The following is a 23,229-nucleotide window of genomic DNA, read 5'->3' as shown; positions in this document are numbered from 1 at the left end:
TTTACACTTACCTGTGCTCCTTAAACAAAACTAAGGTCGTGGTTACTTTGGAAACAGGTCGTAGGACTGACCGCATGAAGTATGACCGTACCTGATCATCTCTGAACACATCAGTAATGATCATCATGGAGCTCTTTGTTCACTGTTATGAGTACTCTAATGGAGTGACAGTGTAATTGAATGGAGTGGTGGGATAATAGAATGATAGAATGATAAAGTAATGGAATAGTATGGTATCAGTCCCCTTTTCCCAAGGGATACCCCCCGTAAGTGTGTCAGCGTGGCAGATGGGCGGTCGGTAACGACCCCCCCTCCCCCATGTTAATTATAAAGCATCATAATCCATCTATGGCATACAGAGGCAGGACATGGAGACTATTAGGGGGAGCATGGAAATGGCACAGTGTATAATCCTCAGGACTTTACCACTATTAGGCTCCCCAGGCATTGAGCAAAAACACTCATTTCTCCAGTAATCTAGTTTGAGCAGTCCCTTTCTTTCCTCGGTGTGTGTGTGGTGTATATGTGTGTATGTGTGTGTATGTGTGTGTAAATGTGTGCCCCACATTTTTAGATGTTAACTGGAAGTTTGATTTTTATTTGATTTTTCTCCTACTTAACTTTTTCCCCACAAGCCCACAGGCAAGACAGACAGCCTCAAAAAGCATTTCAGTGTGTGTGTATTGGTGTGTGTGTGTGTGTGTGTGTGTGTGTGTGTGTGTGTATGTATGTTGGTGTGTGTGTGTGTGAATGTGCATGCCTCCATTAACCCATTCTGCCAAGTTTTGGCTCAGCCTTTTCTAAGCAAACTCCCAGCATGATCCCGGTCCCCCTTGTGCTGGTGAGAGGAGTTGGAAGAAAAGGCCTGTGGGACTCCCGCTGCTCCCAGGCTCGGTCCCGGCCCCTCCGCCCGCAAGGGCCGGTCCTGGGATTTGCTGCGCGCCGGGGCTCTGTGTGGCAGCTGTGACTGACGCTTCAATTGCCTCTCCCTGGGACACCCCAGTGCAACCCTGCATTCCCTTTCACACCTCGGAAACGGGGGGGAAAAAGACAATTACACACATATTCAGCAACCTCCTCCTCTAAGACTTTCCACAATCCCAATTTACCAGATCTGTTAAAAACATTTCTAAAGTTTTCTGTGCTTTGCAAATAAGTCCTCTACTAAACAACTTGCAAATTAATTTAGTTGTCTGGACTCCCTCTCTGCAATTTTATTATGTACTTGAAGTTGCTCTTATTTATTTGATTTCTTCTGAGTTGTTCTCTCCCTGAGTAAAAAGTAAACTCAGCTATTTCCTTTGCTATTTCCCTTGATATTTAGAAAATGTAAGTAATGGAAAAAGATTTGAGCCTTAAAGTGGAGTTAATGCTATCATGTATGGATTGTCAGTAAATTGAGTTTGTCTCTGGGCTATTGGAGCAGGGACTCGTAAGCCAGCGGGATTTAAGTCTCTTAATTGAATTATTTTGATTGCCGACTTGATTGATGGAGTCAGATGTGATGCGTTTTCCGTGAGTTTTTGTCTGACTAATTCTTCTTCCAATGGAGCCATACCAGACAGATACAATAGGAACCTGTAATCAATCACAACTGCAACCCCGAGCATTTTGTATGGACAGAAATGTGCCTGCCATCAGGTCCGAGTTCCACAAGCCATCCAGACAACGTAAAACCAACAATGACATCAGATAGTAGAGCACTCTAAAGTCTAATCTTCCCATAATGCCATGCTAAACCCCACAGAGACCCACGGCAGGGAGAAAGGCTTTTTTATGCCCCAACGCTGCTCCTCCTCCCATGGCCTCTGGCTCTGTATGTGCATGTGTGTGTGTGTGTGTGAGTTCATGCATGTTGGGAGGAGAAAAAGAATTCAGGAGTGAATGGAGATGTCACTGTCAGACTCTGGCCTCCACATGAATCTGCTCCAGAATGGCCATATTGGCAGCTTGTGTGTGTGTGTGTGTGTTGAGTGAGAGAGCCTGTCGGGGGTCTGCCGTTTCCCCTCCATGCCGAGTTCTTACGGCAGTGATTGGAGCGCAGCAGGACACAGGTCTATATTTCATCCCATTCATATGAGGGAGCCTGTTTCATCTCCCACACACATGTTTCCCATTAGATGTGTGTTTATTCTCCCCCATGATGTGCTTGGCCATGGAAGCCTCTCATCTCTCCAATATTGGAAATAGGAGTGAAGGTCTGCTAAAGCAAACACAATATCCTAAATCTCTCCGCTCGCTTTAGGAACTATGCGGAGAATAAGACCGAAGCCGGTGCGTTGACTCGCTTTTAATGAGCAGCCGTCGTATAGTTTCGCCTCTTAAAGCTCTGTAATATCACATATCACATTGCGGTTATAACTTGCTAATCTTAATATGTGCCGCTCTTCCCGTATTCTGCTGTCTCATCTTCTGTTTTATCCCCCCTCTGCTGAAAAACTACTACTACAGCTACATTTAGCTATTCTCCCCATCTGTCTCTCAAGTTCCCCCCACTGTGAAACATGACAGGCTGAACCTTCACCAAATCACTCCTCTCTCCTGCTCTCCTGTCTCAGAGATGAAAGCTTTTTCTTTGCAGACAAAACTTCTGTGAGTCCTTTTTCTCGCGCGCCGGTGCCCGGGCCCTGTGTTGCTGCTTTTAGGAGCTCTGTTTGCTGCATTTTCTGATTTATTTATACACTCCTGATTGTGGCACCTCATGCATGTCAAGAATCTCAAAGTCAGAACCTTGCATGTGCATTATGCGGGTCTTGAGTCAAATTCCTATTTGAAATATACATGAATGCATGAATATATTTATTGTTGAGGAGCCTTGGTGCACACGGGAAAGTCTCATTTCCTGAAGTGGCCCTGCTCTGGAATGGAGTGGCGTGATCCTTGAAGGCGCCCCACATGCGGCCACCAAATAGAGCCGCTTGGTGCACCTCTTACACAATGGAATGGTAGAGGGAAGGGAAATGATTTGCCTCATTTTGGAGGGGCCGGAGCAGTCGCTTCAAAGCAGTATGCCTGGCTGAGGCTTTAACCGGCCTTCTCTCTGCATTAGATGTGCGTCCTGTGATGAGCCTTTGAAGGGAGCGAGCAGTTCTAGCTGGGAGATTGCGATTGCATTGCACGGGTGTTGGGGTTCGGCCTCGCGCTGAGACTTGCAAGTCTGCGGCTTCAGCAGGATTGTGGCGCTCCGCTCAGCGTTGCCTAAGTAGGTTGGACTAAAACGTGTCGACCCGACAGCCGCAATGTGACGAGGGAACAGCTGCTGTGTCACGTTTGGATGTACACTCACACATATATCACGGAGGAAGGTGGCGGAAGATGTGTGTTTGTGTGTGTGCGCAACAGCTCAAGAGTCAGCTGTGGTTGGCTTGTGCAGATTAAGGTTTGAGTGTGCATTACAGATGGCGGTAATAATGATCAGATAGCCCTTGTAATGGAGACGGCCCAGTTTGTAATGGCTTCCTAAAACAACACATGGAGCGTCTTTACGAGGCCACAATCCGCCCGGTTATCACAGAGCAAACTGTGTGAATAAGAATAGCATCATGTCAAACAAGCTATTTATTAGCACGCAGATCACAAACACACACACACATTTCATTTTAATACCGACAGCCTGCATCTTGCCCGCGCTGTGCTTGTTAAAGGCGAGTGTTATCAGAGGAGACACAGACTCCCACTACACCAGTTAGGCCGTCCTCCCCTTTTACATTCAGTGTTAATGAGCCTAATGATGTGTGTCTCAGCGATTGCATCAGTCAATATCCTGTTCAATATGGGTTTTAGAAACCCACTGACAACTTAAGCATGTCCGCCTGGATAAGATCTCCCATCTAAGGGAGAAAAGAAAGAGCCACTCATTTGTCTTGGATTGGATGGGACATGTGTAGCTGTCTTTTACAATCATGAGCTGAGATTGTAAGCAGAGAATAGACTTGTCACTCAAATGCTCTGATAAGAAACTTCTTTAAAGAAACAGAAGGCAGCTGTGTATTAAAAAACATCGTGTCCTAGTTATAACAGGGCCTGGCGCTTTCTTATACGGAGATCTATTGTTTGTTCAATGCACATAGTTTTTTTTTTCTTCTTGTCTTTCCTGTTGGGTTCCTTTTTGATTTGAGTGCGGTTTTAGTTTCAGCTGAGTTTTTTATTTTTCAGAAGGGGTTTTGTTGGAGATTTTATTTCAGTTTATGTCAGGAGGTGTTTAGTGTGTTAGAGAGCAGGGATGTTTAGTTTAATGCTTTGTTGGAGAGTTGCCGTGGGAGCTTCATAAAGTCTGTGTAGTGATTACAGATGTGAACTTTGCATTTCTAATGTGCTTTTTGAATAGAAAACTATATGATTTATTAGCAATAATCGTATAAGTTAACATTTCCGTATTTTTTATATTTAGATTGTCTTCCCACAGTTAAAAAAAAACAGGCAGAGACCCCTGTGACACTGATAAAAGCTGTTTCTTTTATAAACCACACAGCATTTGATTGATCTGTCCTGTGGTCTTGATCCCTGGGCTTGGCTGATTAAACCTATCCATCAGCTTCTCTTATCAGTGCCCTAACAGATCGACTGCAGGACACTGAACTAAAACCCCTGTATTGTTGTTACACAGAAAAAGTCAAAGGCTAAGGACAGGGAGGGAGAGGTTTACCAGAACTCTTCTCTTCAAGGCCTTGAGAACAAAGCTAAAAAAAAACCCCACTGTTTTTTTTAAGACATAGTGCACGTAAAAAGAGGCACTGAGATAAGTATCTTTCATGCCATTGTCATGAGTGTACGACACAGACACACACACACACACACACACACATATGCGCACACACTCTGCCGTGGGTTGTATTGGAATAACCTCTAAATGAGGTCGAACAGTGGCATCGTAGATTGTGACAATAGTATTTCCCCTCTTGAGGGAAATCATAAAGTAATGTTTCCTGTCCGCAGAGTGTCAGCTCCCCACTAGTGAAGTGACCCTGCCCCCAGTCACTACTCACATAGACATCAGCTAGATAATGACATCTCTTTCACTGACAGGCTGTCATTCACTTGCCTGTGCAAACGCTGACACGTACACACACACACACACACACACACACACACGGGGTTCTACACATGCAGGCATGCACTCGAGCCTGCCTGAAAACGAGGGCAGACTAACACGGTTGCCGTTATGAATCATCTGAATGATTTGCAAGTCAAATATCCAGTTTCATAAGATGTGCCTGTTATTTTCTGAAATAAATTTAAGTTTCTCATCTTCCGGGTGACTGTTAAAGCAAATACATCAAGGCTACTAAAACGTGGATGATTGCATGTCACTTTGCTCTCATTTATCTGCAAGCATCTATTAACATCATGTTGTCAAGTCAATGATAACAGCTCTGGAAAAGGCAACAGATGGGCTTTTAGAATTCACAGATGTATGATTTTGGGACAGTTTGTTAAAGATAAATCCACTTTTATCTTTTAGTTTAACTCTAACTCACCAAATTGCATTGATTTACGATTCTTAACATCAGGAAAACAAGCTATTTCATGTTGTACAAGGTAAAAACAGACATTTATGGTGGATACCAATCTCAGTCTGCATGAGGGTTTTATCGACAGTTTTTCAGCATGTCAAAATCAGATAGTGCCAAAGTTTGTAACTCGCCTCCTTATCAAGAAACAATGAATCTTAGTTTATATAGAGAGAATTTCATGTCTAAAAGAGATGGTTTATTGAGATCCTGTTGCAACATGTCCTTTAGAAGCAGGTGTGGACCTGCTAGCTCGCCTACTTGCCGCTAGTGATTTTGGGGGAGGGGGGGTGTGAACACTCCCAAAATGCTAGAAGGGGAGTAGTTGCCTGCGTGGCACATTCATTAACCTGGTATCCAGCTAATCTCCTGGCTAATTCATTTAGTCCTCAGAGCACTCCTGTGTATTAATATACTCTCTGTGCTGCCGCTCATGGGATGCAGTAGGAGCGTAGCCATGGCGATGATTGTGTCATTATTTTGCAGTCAGATGAGTGATATCCCAGAGGGCTGTAGCTGGGTTGTCCAGGCCAGTTGAGAGGGACTGATTAGAATTGCAAATGGCCGCCAAGTGTTGTGTTTATTGTGTGTCTCAATATTGGAGACAATCAGGCGAATCAAAGCCCTCAGCTGGAGAGATGGGACTGAGGCACGGTGGGCCTCTCTGGTTGGCACCATGTCCTCAGTGCTTGCACAGTGCTTCCTCCCCTCCCCTCACCCTCGCCCCCACCATCTTCTCTCTGTTGCCCTCTCTCTCTCTCCGTCGGCTCTGTCGTGTGTATAGGTCCTGAAGTACGTGGACACAGCTGGAGAAAGACAAGGAGAGACAGAGAGAGCCACTAAATCTAGTCTACTCAATCATCTGTAGTGTCGCGGTCCTCTCACACAGCTGAGAAATATTAAACACGCTTTATGATAATGAAAGCGCCGGCGACAGACATAAATATCAGAGGCAAAGTGCTGAAGGATTAAAATGTCTTGTACGTTTGCTCATAACACAAATTTGTCATTGATTTCATGGCTTCCTGAATCGTTAGAGACAGAATTATCAGCTTTTCATCAGTCGAATTTCTTCCTTTTTTTTCTTTCCTTGGCTTGTCTGTGATAAGGCATATCGAGCCGCTGCATATATTAAAGGCTCAGGAATATTCACTTATCTGGATGTAGCTCTGTTGTCAAGGCCTGCTAGTGGGACCTATTGGCAGCGAGCCCTTGTTATGGCTGGGTGACAGACTGTGGTGCAAAGTGCCCTAAACACACAGTTTCCCCGCAAATCACTTGTGAATTGTTCTTCCTCAACGATTGGCCATTACCCCGTTATTGACTCACTGTTTGTACAAGATTCGGCGAAATCCATCTGAAAGCCATCCAGTGCTGTTGTGCGAGACAGGAAGCTAGTGTTTTAGCTCACTGTGTAATTCACTCTGTCAGTTGCACACAGAGAGGCCCATCTTCTCTTGTTTCGCTACTGTTGGCTTTTAAAAAATGTGTGTGTGTGTGCATAAACGTGCATGCACATGCCAGAATGTGTGTGTGTGTGTGCTCATGCATGCATATGCCTCTGTTCGAACACAGGATAATTCCTCAGGTCATACATGCTCCCCATATAGCACCACATGACCGTTCACAACAGGCATGTGTGAGGCCCAGGTACGGGCATGCACAGTGAAGAGGTATCGCTAAGGGGAAATGACTGTTAAAGCTAAATTTTATTGCACCACACACGTTTTCTCCAGCTCTTACCGCTGTAGGGTAAATGAAAACCTAAGTAAAGAGGAATGTGTTCGCACTCTACGGAAATCCCGCAGATTTACTGTGATCTTTTACCATGGCTTATGAGCGATGAGAAGTCCAGCAGCCATCATAAGACTTGCATGTCTGACACGATACGATCAAGAGTCACCAGCCTTGAAATGCAACAGTCAGAGCATGTGAGAGGCTGCAGCTCATGGCCTGTTTAGACAGCGCTGTGTGTCGTTGAGCTTGACAAGCAGTCGATGAAGGATCCTTAGAATTGTGTGTGTTTGTGTGTCTGTGCGCAAGGAAGAAAAAAAGAAAATGGGTGAGAGGGAGAGTGTGGGTCAGAACGCCGACGTGGCTGTTTGAGAGTGTGTGAAACCGAGGAGAGAGTTCATGAGGTGACATCTCATCAGCTGTTTGACTTTCCCAGTTTCCCAGGGAAGCAGTTTCAAGAACAATGCAGAAGAAAAACCACCAACCACCAACAATTGAAATGCCACAAAAAAAGGGGAAAAAAAGAGTCGCTGTTTGTTGGTTACTGAATTATTGCCGTTGCTTGAGACTGGAGACAGGGGAAACGTGTGAGTGACTGCACTGTGCTTGTAGAAGACACATATCACCTACCGGACTCCTCTACCCATCCATCTCCCAGCGCTCCTCACAATAGCAGGAATACATTAAAAAAGAGTGAGTCAGGAGGGAAGGGGACGCAAGATAAATATTGTGTTAGTATTTTCCCTCCCTCTCCCTTGCAATTGTCTCTCACACTGACAGATGAACAATGGAAGTATTTTGAACTTTGCTGCGTGCTATCTTTTACTTCTAGGTTCTGAACCGTGCTGTCAAAGCCAGACGTGTTCTGGCAGAGATTGATTGATTTGCTCTCTATGCGCCATGTCTTCCCTTTGTTCTTTCAGGAAGCCTTTGGCTTCTTCCCAGTATTCCAGATTTTCTGTAGCTGTGTCATATTAACACCTGTGAACAACATACAGACTCATAAAATATCGATTCAGCTCCCCTTTGATTGTTAAGTATTGCTATAAATCCCAAACTGAAAGCAATTCCCTCTGCATTGTGAAAGACACAAATCTAACCCTCTTTGTAACAAAACCATGTGCTTAAACTATTTATAACAATATAATATAATACATACTTTCAAGGATAAGTATCATATCAGTTCATTATTAAAGGAATAGTCGGACATTTGGGAATATTTGCCTATTTCTTTCGTAAAGAATTAACTCTCATGTCTGTACGCCAAATATGAAACTACAGCCCAAAGTTGTTTTAGCTTAAAGACTGCTTGCCTTGTTCTGTAAAGGTAATAAATTCAGCCTACCAGCACCTTGAAACCTCCCAAATCTATACTCTATATCTTGTTTGTTTAATCTATAACAAAAACCAAACTGTATAAATGACAAATTGCAGAGCCATGCGAGCTATTTCCACCTGTTTCCTGTCTTCATATGCTAAGCTACGCTAACCGGCTGCTCCCTCCAGCTTCATATGTACCGTACATACAGCACATGTGTGGTATTAATATTCTCATCTAGCTCTTGTGAAGAAAGCAAAGAAGCACTTTCCCCCTAAAACGATGAACCATTCCTTAAAGAAAAACCTCATCAGTAGTGGGGTGTCAGGTTTGTTTTTAGAGATTGTCTTTGTGGCTGATCACTTGGTTGATTTGATTCCCAGATGTGCCAGTGCCAAAATACTGCTGAGCAGGGGCAACTAAACCTTCCCCCAGTGTGTCTGAGAGCCGATGCATTCCGAGCACGAGTTTGGAAAAATTAGCCAACTTTAGCTGCAAACCGTAGCCTGACTCTCATCCTCAATGTGCTTTTCACTTTGCTTCGTTATTTAGTCTTAAACTGTGATCCCTCCAGTAATTTTGAACCGCACTGAGATAGGAGGGCAATTGTTATAAATTGAATTTAACCATGACTGGCTCTATCTAAGCCAAACAGAATTTAAATAACTAGTGTATAATATGGAGCTCTGTGTGTTTGTGTGTGTGTGTGTGTGTGTGTGTGTGTGTGTGTGTGTGTGTGTGTGTGTGTGTGTGTGTGTGTGTGTGTGTGTTTATTAGTTCATGTGATATGCTGATTGAGTGGCAACATTAAAGGGCTGGTTTTTCTGAGAAATACTTTCTGGGGGCTTATCGATGGGGTTGGAGATACAGAGCAGAAAATGGCCGCTGGTTAACAACCCAGGCAAGCTGCGTGGGTTTGATAATGGTTATGATTCTTTTCCTCTCTAGTTTCTTCTCCGCTCCTTTAAGTGGGAGTGAAATACAATCGGTTGAGTGTGAGGGGATGCTATTGTTCATCTGGGAGGTCCTCTTGCCTTCTCCCCTCCTGCTCTGCTCGGCAATGATTATAACCTTGCATCCTGGTCCAGCTCTTGACTCCCGGCTCTGCAGCTCTTAGTCCAGGGGGTATTCCTCTCTATATGACTGCCCCCCCCCCCTCCCCAAACAAACAGCACACACAAACATACACACATACACACCAGCTCTGGCAGGTTTTTGGGGGTGTCTGGCACACTCACACACACCCTCAACCACTTGGGCATGTATGGACACACGTATATCTGCACACACACACGTACAAACACACTCACACATACAGTGGGTTCTGGCCAGGCGGGTTTGGCAGCGACTGTAGACTGGGCCTGTGGAGAGATCTTTACGGAGCATGCAGAGCCCATCTGTGGCTGCTCCTCAGTGATGGGAGGCAGCTGGCTGTGTGAGTGTGTGTGTGTGTGTGTGTGTGTGTGTGTGTGTGTGTGTGTATGTGTTTGTGAATGTGTATGAGTTGTTTTGTGGCCAGGGTAGGAACTAAAGGGAGGAGGAAAGAGGCTTGTGTGTGTTCGGGTCACAGAAAAATCCCCAGAATGAGGGCTAAACTGAAGGCTGAAACTGACCCAAGCTCTCTTGCCTATCCGAGCTCAATCTTCCTCCACTCTCTCTCTCTCTCTCTCTCTCCCTCTCTCGTCTTCACTAGTCTCTTCTCTTCTCTTCTCCTCTCATACCCTCCAGCTGGAAGAGCTCAATTCCTGGGCTCAGGGAAGAATAAGTGGAGATGCAGAGAGCAATGGTCTGGGCCTTCTCTCGCTGTCAGTGATACGGTGGATGACGTTCAATCATAACCGCATACACCCGCGCTCGCTTAACTCCCCTGCTCTTAGAGAGGGATGGGCTCAGCGTTGACGGAAACCACAGAGGCCATAAGAAGAAACAGATTATGCTCTTTCTCCTCCCTAATGACTTCTGACACTCCTTTCGCTCAACAGTCCTCTTCAGCCTTTTCGTCCACAACAACGTCCACTTCTGTCCTCCTTGTGGCAAGGCCATCTGGGCGTCATCTTGTTAGCTCATTACGGCCGCTGATGGTGTGACGCTAGCCCCTCATGTGACAGTGATCAAGGGCAAGCATACTGAGCTTGTTTGGTGAACATGAGAGGTGTGTGTCGGCCTCGCTCGTGTGTGTTTGTGTGTTACAGCTCGCCTGTGTGCAACTGTTATGAGTCACGCTGAATCTGATTTGCTCTGCATGCCAGCCTGTTGACTGAGCTAACTGAAGCTAGTGTGTGTTTGTCTGTGAGAGAGAGAGGGTGTCTGTGTTCACACGTACAAAAGCAGTTCTCTGCGGGGTGGAATTCAGGATATTCTGTCTGTCTTTTGCTTCTGACATCTCCATTTATGTCCCTCTAATGGGGACAGCCTGGAGGGAAAATACCGAGCTTTCTGCTTTTCAGCAAACTTACTGTTGCCAAGTCTGGCCTACTGGAGTTTAAATGCATCTTGGATTGAGTTTATAGTTTATCCAATCCCACTACCCGTTGGCGGGTTTCTCCTACTTTTCTATAATAAGGGTCAAACCCTTCCTGCTTTGCTAAACAATTCTTGAGCCAGATGGGTCTTGTTTTCCTTAATTTCAGGATCCTTGTGTTTGTTCGTGTGTCTCTTTCTATGTGTGTGTGTGGCCTGCTCGTGCACTAGCATTGAGGCCACTTGTTTACCGTGTTTGACATGTGAGGAAATCGGTGTGTGTACACTGCAGGGCGTGTGTTTATGTGTGTGTGTTTATAGTCAGGCCTCCCTAAGAACATCTGCCCCTGCGACAGCCTGACAGAAGCCAGCTATGTATACAAGCTCTCAGGTTGAGCCGCCAGCTACGAGCGCAGACCTGTGACCAGCTTACCTTCACACGGCGTCGCTTCAAACAGTAGGGGGCGACGGTTCGGACTGGTTCCGGATCTGTAAATCAGATGGCCGACAGTTCCCATGACTCTGCAGCATTGTAGATGTGGCGAATTTCTCTGGAGCCGTACAAACATACTGACAGTTTGATGATACGTACTTCTCTCCAAAGTATGAAATGATCACACTGTGTCAACAGCGCTTGGAGGATCTTAACCACACATCAAGAGCGGAGCCGTTTGAGAAGCTGCTGTTTGAATGTTTCCATTGTGAGGGCGAGCAGGCATGTGGCTTTATCTTGATGGATCTGAAAATGGTTTAAGGCTGAAACAGTCCCTGCTAGCAGACAATTATTTAATATCGATTGACTTGAATGAGAACAGGATGCGTCTGTAGTCTATGATTATACAAAATGTATAGCGCCTCGGGCAAGTGAATCAGCCTTAAATCCCCTCCGCCGCTACATATATTACACAACACACAAGATCTCAGCTACAATACTCTTTGCATAACATAGCTTTGTGCTCTTTAAGGACTTAATTGTATCCCTGTCATATGGATGAATTACTGTAATGTTTCACGAGCCTCCATAAAATCTTTCTGAACTGTAAGCTTATGGAATATTGATTAAAACGGCAGTAAATATGGCTTCCGGATGGAAAGTGTCATGTGTAATAATAAGGGAGAAGCAACCACACTGATTTTGTGGATAATGTAAAAGAGAAATGATAATTGGTGAGGTGACACTTTTCCTGGTGTGATAATTATCATGCTGATAGTGAAGGGAATAGAGTACCTGTTGTGGTGATGATTGCATGTGGAGAGTGAGTATGCGTGTTTGTTTTTTAACACTACGTACTCATGTGCTTGTGCATTTCAAAGGCCACACAGAAAGAGAGAAATAATGAATGTTAGGCTGCACAGTCGAGACCGAGAGAAGAGCTTGTACCTGCATCTGGTCCGTTGGCATGTTCCCCCTGGTAGAGATGGATTTCTGTGTATATGTAGAGGATAATTGATTTTAATTGATATGTATGGTGTGTTCATGCTGCCGCTCAGGAGGAACAAATCAATTTGACACCATTCAGTTGATATGAGCCGTCTTTGCCTCTTTCTCTCACAGTTCCTGTGTTTCGGGTCCATTCATTCAGCGGCCGAGGCTGTCTGCCAGTGCTATGCTCGGGGCAGAGGCCTGAGTTGACTGGACGGGGGTGGAGAACATGGGGGAAGGGCTGGTTTGAGGCTCTGTAAGGGGCTTTGAGTGGGCCTTAGTGTAGGCGGCGTTTTATATGAAAGTCGGTGAGGGCAGGGCGCATGAATAGGGGTGGCTGGGAAGTTGGGCTGGGAAGGTCCAGGATGCACCCCACAGTGCTTTTGTGTGCTCTTACATCCTTGTGTGTGTGTGTGTGCGTGTATGAGGAGGTGAGGGTGGAGGGAGGGGAGGTGGGGGGTAGCATATGTGAGATCATGTGCTCATATTCACCAGTGGAATGTAAAAAGAGAGGAGGAGGAGGTGGAGGAGGAAGGGGGGGTTCTCCTCGCCTCTCTTTTTCCCTGCTTGGTTGTTTTCTGTTCTCTTTCTGCTGTGCTGCAGCGTAGGTCTGTTTGTATAAGCTCTTTACAGGATTGACCAAGCCATGGAGCCATCCAGATGAAACAAAACCAACCTCATTTGGTTGTTTTGAAAATGATTCTCTTTATTTTGTTTGGTTCAGGCAGATCCACCTCGTTTGACATGAGGGGAATAAAGCCTCTCTAACGTCCAGGGTCATTTCCCAGAAACATCGTTTGTATCTGCGAGGCTCTTCCTCTGTGCACTGAAACTTCTTTCATCAACAGGTCTTATAAAGTCTCTAGACAACATGAATGAAAGATGCAATTCAACCTCCCTTTTCCCCCCTTTTTTCCCTTTCGACCTCCTCAAAAGTACAATAATCTTCAGTCACTGGTCTCCTCCTCTCCATTGCGTGGCTGTGTGTAGCACCGGAGTGGTGCTGATTAAGCCAACAGAGAGACAAACGGGAGACAAAGTCCCAGCCCACCAGTTTAGTTTCACATCCTGGACTGGAGCTGGGCCGCAGCCTGCCAAGTGGAGGGCTTTTAAACTGGGCTAAACACTAATTGCTGCCCTATTTCTTTTATGTTGCTTCTTTCCCATCTGCGATGGCGCTTCCAGACCTCCACAGCAGCCAGAGCCTCATTATAGCAGACAGTTAACAAAGGCTGGGAAACAGAAGCGGAGAATTCACTTAGGATAGCTATCTAACCGCCAACTAGGAGGCCTGCTCGGAAAATTGAATCAATGACAGGGGTCGGCTTGTGATTAAATCCTTCAGGGATATTAAGATATTAAGATTTTGGAAATCTTAATTATTCATCTAAATTGTTGCGGCTAGCTTTGATAATGGAATAAATTGGTTGTAAAACTGAGAAGTGGGGTGTGAGACAGGCTTTCAAGCATTTTTAAGATATTTGCCTCTTTCCTTTCTTTCTCTCTCTCTCTGGTTTCACGCTTGTTTTTCTGTAGGTGTTTTTTTTGTGTGTGTGTGTGTGTGTGGGGGGGGGGGGGGGTTAGCATAGAGAGAAAACAGAATGATGGAAATGTTGAAGAGGTGAATGAGAGTGAAGGATAAAGCGAGAGGGAATGAGATTGGGGAACCGAAATAGAGGGGGCTGAGATTGGGGGTGGCAGGGAGGAATAGAGAGAAGGTGGGGAGGAGAGAAGAGGGGGTGGTCAGCAACAAAGCCTAATGTTGCCATGGAAACTTGTTTATGCCTCACTGATGCATCTTGTAGATCCAATTAGAGACTGATTGTGTCCATGTCTTCATAGACACACGCACTTGTACCCGGGCATGGTGTGCACACACGCGCACACACAAGCACGCACACACAGACACATGCGCACACACACACTTGCATGAAAACATATGTACGCATACACACATGAGTGCATGCAGAGTGTTGCTGCTGAAAACCAGCAAATTATTGGGAGAGGTAGGACAAAGGATACCCCGCGTTCTCTCTCTTATCGGCCCTTGAATTAGCACAACCCCTCCTCTCACCAACAGCCCCTTCTCACCCCCATGAGCATCAGACAATAGCATGGAAATAACGTCTAACCCGCTTCCAAGCCTTGTACAAGAGCTTCTGTCCGAACACACTTTCATGACATCATACGCACCGAAAAACGGGAGGTCGAATCGGCAAGATTTTTACCCTTTGGCCAATTTCATTTTGCATTTCCCCCCTTTTCTGAATGAATTCATTTATTTGGTAATGCTCCTTTCCAAGAAAAATGTCATGAATGTTGAACAGGCCTTAATCCAATCATGTTCATTTTCATGGGGGGTATTTCTTTAGAAAACGGGACTTTTTAAATTATCGTTTCTTACAATGGCTGGCCTTTTGCCAGAGTTTAACATCAGAAGAGGAGGGATGGAGATCGTAAGTCTCCCCCCTTTACACTCTTACACTCCTCTATCAGTCTTTTTCAGGAGCCATCACAGTCCTCCCTTCCCTGGGCCTGTCTGAAGAGTCAGTTATTTAGTGGTGAAATGATGTGTGTGATGATGAAATGAGGGGCTGTAGATAAGGTGAGATTACACTCTCAGAGAAAAAGAAGGGAGAGACAGAGAGGGCCCCGGCCCCTGATGTCTTGTTAAAACGTGAGGGATCAGAAAGAACAACAAATGCATTGCGCGCAGCTAAATCCTGCTTAAATCCGCTGGCATGGGCAGATCTAGCAGATAGCCCCGCTGCTGTGCTCGCTGTCTGCGACCACAACACACACACACACATACACACACGTACATAAACACACCCGTGGTCAGTCCGGCTGTCTGGGTTAATGCTTGGCTAACTGGGACAGCAGAGCTGAACCATGTTGACATTTTAAGCCTCAAACAAGTCCAGAACAATGATTCAGCCCATCTGCCCCCCCATCAGACCGCAACCTCAGCCCATTTTGCTGACCGTCTAGCACACATACACACACACACACACACACACACATACATGCAGACCTGCATAAACATACACACCACTGCCCAAACACACTGCAAGTTCTCAGTGTACCCCCCGCCCCCTCTCTTCACACACACTTACACATACACACATACACACACACACACACACACACACACACACACACACACACACACACACACACACTGTGTCTCCTCCTGTTCTCCACCTTTTGTGAATAAAAGAGAACAAGAGCTGATCTGATTGAGTTGGCGGCAGAGAGCGAGGTAGAGAGGTACGGTAAGGCCAGATGGATTATCTTAATCCTCCAGTAGATGATCATGGCAGATTGAAGATGAACCAGAAAGCCTTAACCTCCCGGCTGACCCCCGCACATTGTTTTTCCTCCAGAAACTCGGACCTCTGATGTAGAAGCACTGTAGATATGATTTTGAAGCACGGGTCTTATATGGTACTCCAGAAATATGAGAAAAAGAGTCTGTGGCATTCGTTGGATGTGATCCTATCTGTAGCCTTTACTGTGGCAGCCATTTTGTGTTTGGCCATCTTGTTTCCCTCCTTGAAAACTTTTGGTATGCTTTGATTTGGATCCAAGTCTGCGAAAGAACTCTCAAAGATTTGTGTGAAACACTCTGTCGACTCACGCTGAACATTGTCAAGCTGTAACATGTAGTGTTTTTGTGGGACCAAATTAACTATGCTCTGCCTAAAAGCCTATGCCAGACAAATGTAAACCCATAACTCCTGTAGCTCAAAGTATTAAGACTGTATAAACTGTTGTCTGAATTATGTGCCCGCTTTTTCCAGACTTCCTTTATTATGTTAGTTACAATTTGTCTCCTTTTTCTCACTCCAAAGGTTTGTGGCTGGAAAGGGCCTGGTGATCTACCCAGACATTGGGGACAAATTGGACATCATCTGTCCCAAAGCAGACCAAGGCAGAGAGTATGAGTTCTACAAGCTGTACCTGGTGAAGAGGGAGCAGGCGGAGAGCTGCAGTACTGTCCTCGATCCAAATGTCCTGGTCAACTGTAACAAGCCGGAGAAGGACATCAAGTTCACCATCAAATTCCAGGAGTTCAGCCCCAACTACATGGGCCTGGAGTTCAAGAAGAATGTCAATTACTACATCACCTGTGAGTTTCTCCTGAAAAGATTTATTGTTGACGTTTAGTTTTTTAACCTTCATTTAACCAGGGAAGCTTGACTGAACAATCAGAGTAATAATCTCTGCTTCACACTCAGTTACACACAGCCACACCTGGGAGTTAAAAACTGACTTGTAATGGCTGCTGCAGCAGCAACGTAGCAACAATCAAAAGTGAACTGCTTTGCTCATTGCACGGTAGCAGGTCTAAAATTTATGGGTGTGATTTCAGAATCATTTCCTAATCATTTCCGAGAAGTTTTCACGAAAAGACCTGTGTAATCCTGATAATTAATCCTCCCTTATTATAGGGAATATAGAGACAGTGTTCAATTTGGTACTTCATTTAATTAATTCCAGTGAATTGCTGGTGTAACCTAGAAACTCATTTAGTCAGTTCACATCAGGTAAGCTGAGCATGCAGAACTGTGAAATGTCTACAAATATACAATTCATGTGTATATGAGTAAAGTTTCCAGTCATAAGTGGATAATGACTACATGCTTACTGGAATTAAAATATTTTCTTTAGAGCTTTTTGTTCACATTTTTCTGTAATTAGTGTGAAATAAGAAAGTTATTTCCCTGAAATGTCTTTGGTAATTATTAAGAAATTATGCACCCTTAAAATTAGTATTACCCAAAAAAACACTTTTCACACTTTTCACACACACCTTTTAGACACAGTCTGTTTGCTGGTAATTTGTTATGGACCCTATTAAGTAATCATTCTGCAGTTACATTCAGTGTGAATATAATTGTAGGCTTGTAGAAAGTAGAAATTTAGGCTATAATTCAAAAGCTCTCATTTATGCCAGAAAAACAGATCCCAAATTCTGATGGTGTCTAAACTTCCATCACCACCTTTTATGCAACAAGCAGTTTGGAGTTTGCCTCCTGTTGCTTTCCTCTCACGTCATGCTGAGGACTTTAGGGTGTCTGTACCTTATAATCATTACAATGATTTTTAAAACTCTCCAGAATACAGCTCAGACATTAAAATCACTGTACTTTACTAAATGTGTGTCAAATGTGACTCACTGAAAATCAGGAGATAAGACCTCTGGGGAGCATGAGGAGCATCTGTGCTTGAAACTAAATGTCCCTCATTCTCACTGCCCACACCTGCGACAAAGAGTGAGATTTAAAGTGCAAATTTGACCTATTTACAGGATAAAATCAGCATAATATAGCACTTAACTTCAAACCTTCCTGTCTAGGATTCTGGTCTTCATCAAAATCCTCCAATTCACACTCCTTAAGACTTCAAAAGAAGCTTTATCTTTACTGTTTCTCGTAATTTATAAGATGGATTGCTGTAACATGAGAAGACTTCAGGGTGTAGTGGTTGTACTTTCTGTATGTGTGTAAACACTCCATGTATTTTTTCTCTGCTCGAGCAGCAAGGTGATCTTATCTTCACCATCATCAGCAGTCACTGGAGATAGCATCTGTTTTTTTTCTGCTTATGACTTTCATCACCAAAGCAATCTGAAAAACAGAGGAAATAAGTAATTTGTAAGCATGACAAGACAAGGTTTTTCAGATTTACCTGGTATTTTATATTGATGCGGGTTAGGAGGGATAGTAGGTATGACCTAAGACTTGTAATTTTCTATATGCTAGCAGGCCTCATATATGGGTAAATCAGATCATGTTACTCAGCCAGTTTTCTAAAATACTGCACATCTGTCTAACTAGTAAACACAAAAACCTCACACATGTAGATGCTGTGTAGATGTCTCTGCTTTCTTCAAGAGATTTTAAGAGAGAGATTTTGTAACTATATATGACAAAGCATCAACAAAAACTTGGCAATTGTACGTTCAGTGTGTTTATGGTGAAGATTGTGTGTCTACAGAATTATTCTGATTCAGTCAAAACAGTATGGACTGCAGCTTCTTATATCACACAGAACACCAAGCAATGCCTTTTTTTTCTCTCTCTCTTTTTTTTTATAAAGGATCCTGTTGCTAAATAAAGGGCAAAATCTCTAACCACCTGCAGGAAGCTACTGTAAAATGATGCATGCATAATGTATTAAACAATTTAGCTATTATGACCTCAGTAGATGGTCACAGAGAGGGACATTAATCAAATGTGAACATGTTGTTACCCAGGGAAATCTTTTGATGTATTTTTGCCTTAAATGATATAGATGAAAATGAATTGACCCCACACATGTATTGACTCTCAAAGCCTTATACAGTGTATACCTGCCATTTAGCACCATTATTGTCAAAAACTATTCTAACCCATTAGTGAGCCAAACTGTCACTCAGTCCACAGCTGAAAATAGTCCCTAAAATATGCACAATGTTTTGCAAACATTGCTTAAAACTACAGCGCCCAGCTGTTTTAGGAAATTGCTTTTTTAAAAATTCAAGTGTATATTTGTGGACCATTTTTAAAGATTTATGTATGTAGTAGGAATGAATAGCATTGGTGCTAAGTGCTGCAGTCAGGGTAGGAAAGTCAAAGAGTATTAAGTGACTGACTTATGCAATGTTGTTTTGTTCTATTAATGGGATTTTGCAACAAAAAGGAAATACAAAATATTTCCAGCGTTATCAAATGTTGGCATGTACACTGCCATGTTATACTTGTATCCACACATATATTTACATGATACAAAAGCTACAGCTTGAATGATGAGTCATTTCCCAAATCAATGCAAAGCAAGATATTGTTTTAACATCTTGTTAGCTCAGAAGTTGCAGAAGCTTACTTAGCTCTCACAGCTCAGTTCATAATGCAAAAAGTATTCTTGGCTACTTTGGCCTTATCTAATTTCTGCTTTAGCTTCTAAATTTCCTGGAATGACTTGAACAGTTCTCTAAAATCATAACATGTGTTGTGGTTTGTCCGGTCAGAGGATATTGTTGGGGGCTCTGCCACATCTGTAATTGATTCCTCCCCGAATCAATGTAATGATCAGAGATGATCGTGACATCAGCAGTGCCATATCCAGCCTAATATGCAACAAGCGGCCTTTTGCCAAAGAACTGCTGGCACTGTAAGAAGTCAGTAGAGGCTCTGCAGGCCATAAGAAACACACTGAACCACCACTAATCTAATTTTACAATATAAGTGGAGGTATGGAAGAGCAAGGAGAATGTAGAATACTGTTAAATCCACTCTGCCATAATTAGCCTCTTAATAACCACCTCTCCACATCACATTTCCTCCCAAATGAGGATACAGACAATTTAATTTTACTTTCAAAGTAAAAAAAATGCTTCAGAAGATGTTAAGTGAAACTTCTCTTATGGTAGGAAAACAAAACCATTTCTTTAAGAATAGCTTATTTATATCATGCTCCTCTGAAGGAAAAAGCCGCGAACAATTAAACCCCACATATGTTTCCCTTTTCATCTGCAGCAGTTCAATCGATATTTGTGAATTCACCCTCAAAGCCAGAACGAAGGGAAGCATGAAGCTTGTGATGTTATCAAGCGACATTTTTTTTTGGGGGGGGGGGGGGGGGGGGGGGGCGCTCCTGTGGCAACATATCATGTGGACTTTAAAAAATATTTCTTTGAGCTTTATTACACCCACATGTCTCCAGAAAGCACCTCGGGCATTTTCAGGGTCCGCTCCTAGTTTTCCTTGCTGTTGTTAGCAGGGCTGCTCTGCATATTGTCTCTTGATTACATTATAAATATTTTAACTAAGTCTATTAGTGACATGTGTGTGGGCATGCATCTCGATTATGGCACGATCCAACATCAAAGCGGACACATCAGCTTTACTTAAGGTTGAATTTGCTTTTGCACAAACACTTTGTTGTTTCTCTGCTGCAGAACAATTTGCTGCTGATGTGTATATTACGCAAGTGTTAAGGATACTTAGCACTTGCTCCGCAGTGCTTCAGACTGAGCTCATAACCGGAGCCAGTTGTAAATCCTTCACAAGGGAGGCTGGACATGCAGGATCCAGCCTGATGGTGGATCATCATTAGGCTCATATACTGTAACGTCCTCGCGTCAGCAGTAATCGGATGTGGTATTTGTCTTGGTATTATGTTAATGTTGTTGTCCTTTGCAACAGGAAGAGCTTGTTTTATTTATTCTACTGCAGCCTGTGCACACACCGTGACACAGTTCATCTATCATTTAGATAATGGCCATACGTGATTTGGCTGCATGTGTGTAATATGTGTGTGTTTTCTTGTAACAGCAAACGAGAAGGGACAGTGAGCACCTGCACTGAATATACCTTTCTTGCTTTTCCTGCACAGTGGAGAATGTGTGTGTGTGTGTGTGTGTGTTTGTGTTGTGAGGCCCCTTTAGGCCAGCTTATCCTCCACCTAGGAGACGTGAGTGCGTTATCCCACCGTCTCTGCTGGGAATGCGGCCCAGCCGGCCAGCAGAGCGGTGTAAATCTGCTCGGCCTATAAAGACCTGGCTTATCTGGCCTGATTAACGGTCAGACGTGGCAGACACGTTTGAAACGAGAAGAAAATGCATAGGGGGAGTGGACATTCCACTGAATCTTCCAGCAGTCTTTTTCTTGTCTAACCTCGGTCTCCACTCTGACTCCGCTGTTCTGTTTGTCTTTGCCTTGATCATCCGCCACTCCAGCCCCAACCCCCACCCTGCCCCCCCTCTGCCCTTGCTCCTTCTATGGGGTCGAACAAGCAACAAAAGGTGTGGGGTAAAGTAAGCAACAAATGGTATGTGTGCGTATGTATAAGTGTTTGTGTGGGTCTCCTGTGCTGTCACATCACCGCAGGGGATCCTGCCCACTCGGTCCTGTCCATCCCAGTCCGGCCCTGACAGGAGTCGGGAGAGGAGTTAAAGGTCAAAACTCATGGGAAAAGGGTCACGGAAACACAGCGGGGGACATTCAGTAATGATAACCCTGCGCTGATCTAAACCCCAGACCAGCACCAGCCTGTGCTGTCCATCAGCACTCTTCACCCTCTGCTCCCAACACACACATTTATATACATACACCTTCCCGCACCACCTTGGTGCATGAGAGAAAAAACTAGTTGTATTTCACAGCGTTGTCTAAACACAGGATATGGAATGAGCTGTTTGTGAGGAAAATGGCTGTGCTGTGTTTAGGGTTTGGAGTCAGGAGAGAAGTGATTTTAGACAGGAGGCTTTTAAAGGCGAGGGAAATATAATGGAGAAAATGAACAACTGAGTGGGAAAGAGAAAAAAGGGACAAGTATACACACCCTCACACATATACAAACATGTCTTTACGCGCCCCCAGTGGAGCCCAAAAAAGTCCATCCATTTTCACTCCCATTCGCTCCACGTTGAAATAATGTGCCATGACTGCTGGGTGATATGATTTCTGTGGTTAGCCGGGCCGGTGAGTCTCTGTTCTATATAAGGGTAAGGCCACGAGGCAGTAAACAGAGGCAGCCTGTCGTCGTGCACTCTTCTTCTTCCTTGATTTCTCGTGTAGCGGGCAGGGTAAGCCTGATCCCTCCTGACAGCTGTCACTCTCCATCTCAGTGTACCATCGTGGACTCTGACACACACCGACTTCCCCCTCCGAATACCGCTGCAGTGCATTGCACCTCCAGAAGATTGCCTCAGTGAAATACATAATGCCTGCTTGCAGAAAGAGTAAAGTTGTTTTCTATTCCATTGCTCAGTTTCTTTGACTTTGTAGTTAAACCCAAAGGAACTTCTTTTTTTTTTTTTTTTTTAGTCTTGAAACACAGAGCGGCTGATAAGCATTTTATTATCCAAGGATAAATTGGTAATGGAAAAGTCTATTTATTTCCCACTTTAATCTTTCCACACGCTACACCTCTGTGCTGATTGAGTCTGTGAATATAAGAATATGTCAGACAAACAGCATTTGACACTGTGGGATGATCTTTCTTGTGGTGCTCACACCTGACAGGATTAAGGTTAGGAGGCATGTTGCATATCGCTAACATTCATGCTGCTGTGTGGGCTCTCTTCTGTATCGCTGTTATTTTTGCTCGACAACCTACACATTTTACACCACTCCATCCAAACCAACTCCTTAAGGATTCCTTCTCCACTGGGCATCCAATACTATATTGTCTTTTACTTTGCAGGGAGGCCAGCATCTTTTTCTCGTCTTATTTGCCCTTGGGAGAGTTAAAGGTCAAAGTTGAAATCCTTGGCCCGGTTGCGGCAGATGACAAGATCCTCCTTTGCCCTACATTTCCGGGGATGTAAACACACCAACATATGTGCACACGCGCGCTCCCACGCAGGCACTCGCCGTTATAACGCAAATCTGAGCTCGGGAACTTGAACACACAACACACGCATACAAATGAAAAGCCGATACACACTTAAATAAATATCAACACTGGAAAGCTTATAGCAAGATTTGATGTAGCGCAATCTCAGTAATCTGATTTGAAGAAAGAAAAAAAAGGTGTTAAATGTCATCTTTTAGAGTTAACATAAAATTACCATAATCAAATCACAGCTACTTACAAAAAGACGGTCGCATTTGTCTGTGGCACGTTTGAATAGACAAAGGCATTTTGATTGTCAGATTATAGAGATGCAAATAACTCACACGTTTCCTAACTCACAATTAAATGAATTTTTAACATCTGGTAACCTCCTTCAGTAAAATCACGCTCAAATATTTTAATTACAAGCGAGAGACACTGTTCAGGATTTTCCTTTT

The 23,229-nt window shown here is 44.0% G+C and overlaps 1 protein-coding gene across 1 annotated transcript in view; it reads left to right on the top strand.

Moving 5' to 3' along the window:
- efnb1 (ephrin-B1) overlaps positions 1 to 23,229 on the top strand; it is a 56,012-nt gene that overhangs the window by 8,056 nt on the left and 24,727 nt on the right. Inside the window, exon 2 of the mRNA XM_053324139.1 lies at positions 16,300 to 16,577. Within this exon, the coding sequence (XP_053180114.1) occupies positions 16,300 to 16,577 (278 nt within the window). The remainder of the gene's footprint in view (positions 1 to 16,299; positions 16,578 to 23,229) is intronic.

Source organism: Scomber japonicus, chromosome 8 (genome assembly GCF_027409825.1).
Source record: "Scomber japonicus isolate fScoJap1 chromosome 8, fScoJap1.pri, whole genome shotgun sequence".
Classification (NCBI taxonomy): Eukaryota; Metazoa; Chordata; class Actinopteri; order Scombriformes; family Scombridae; genus Scomber; species Scomber japonicus.
Note: the sequence above shows the minus strand (reverse complement) of the source record. Positions and strands in the feature narration are given on the sequence as shown.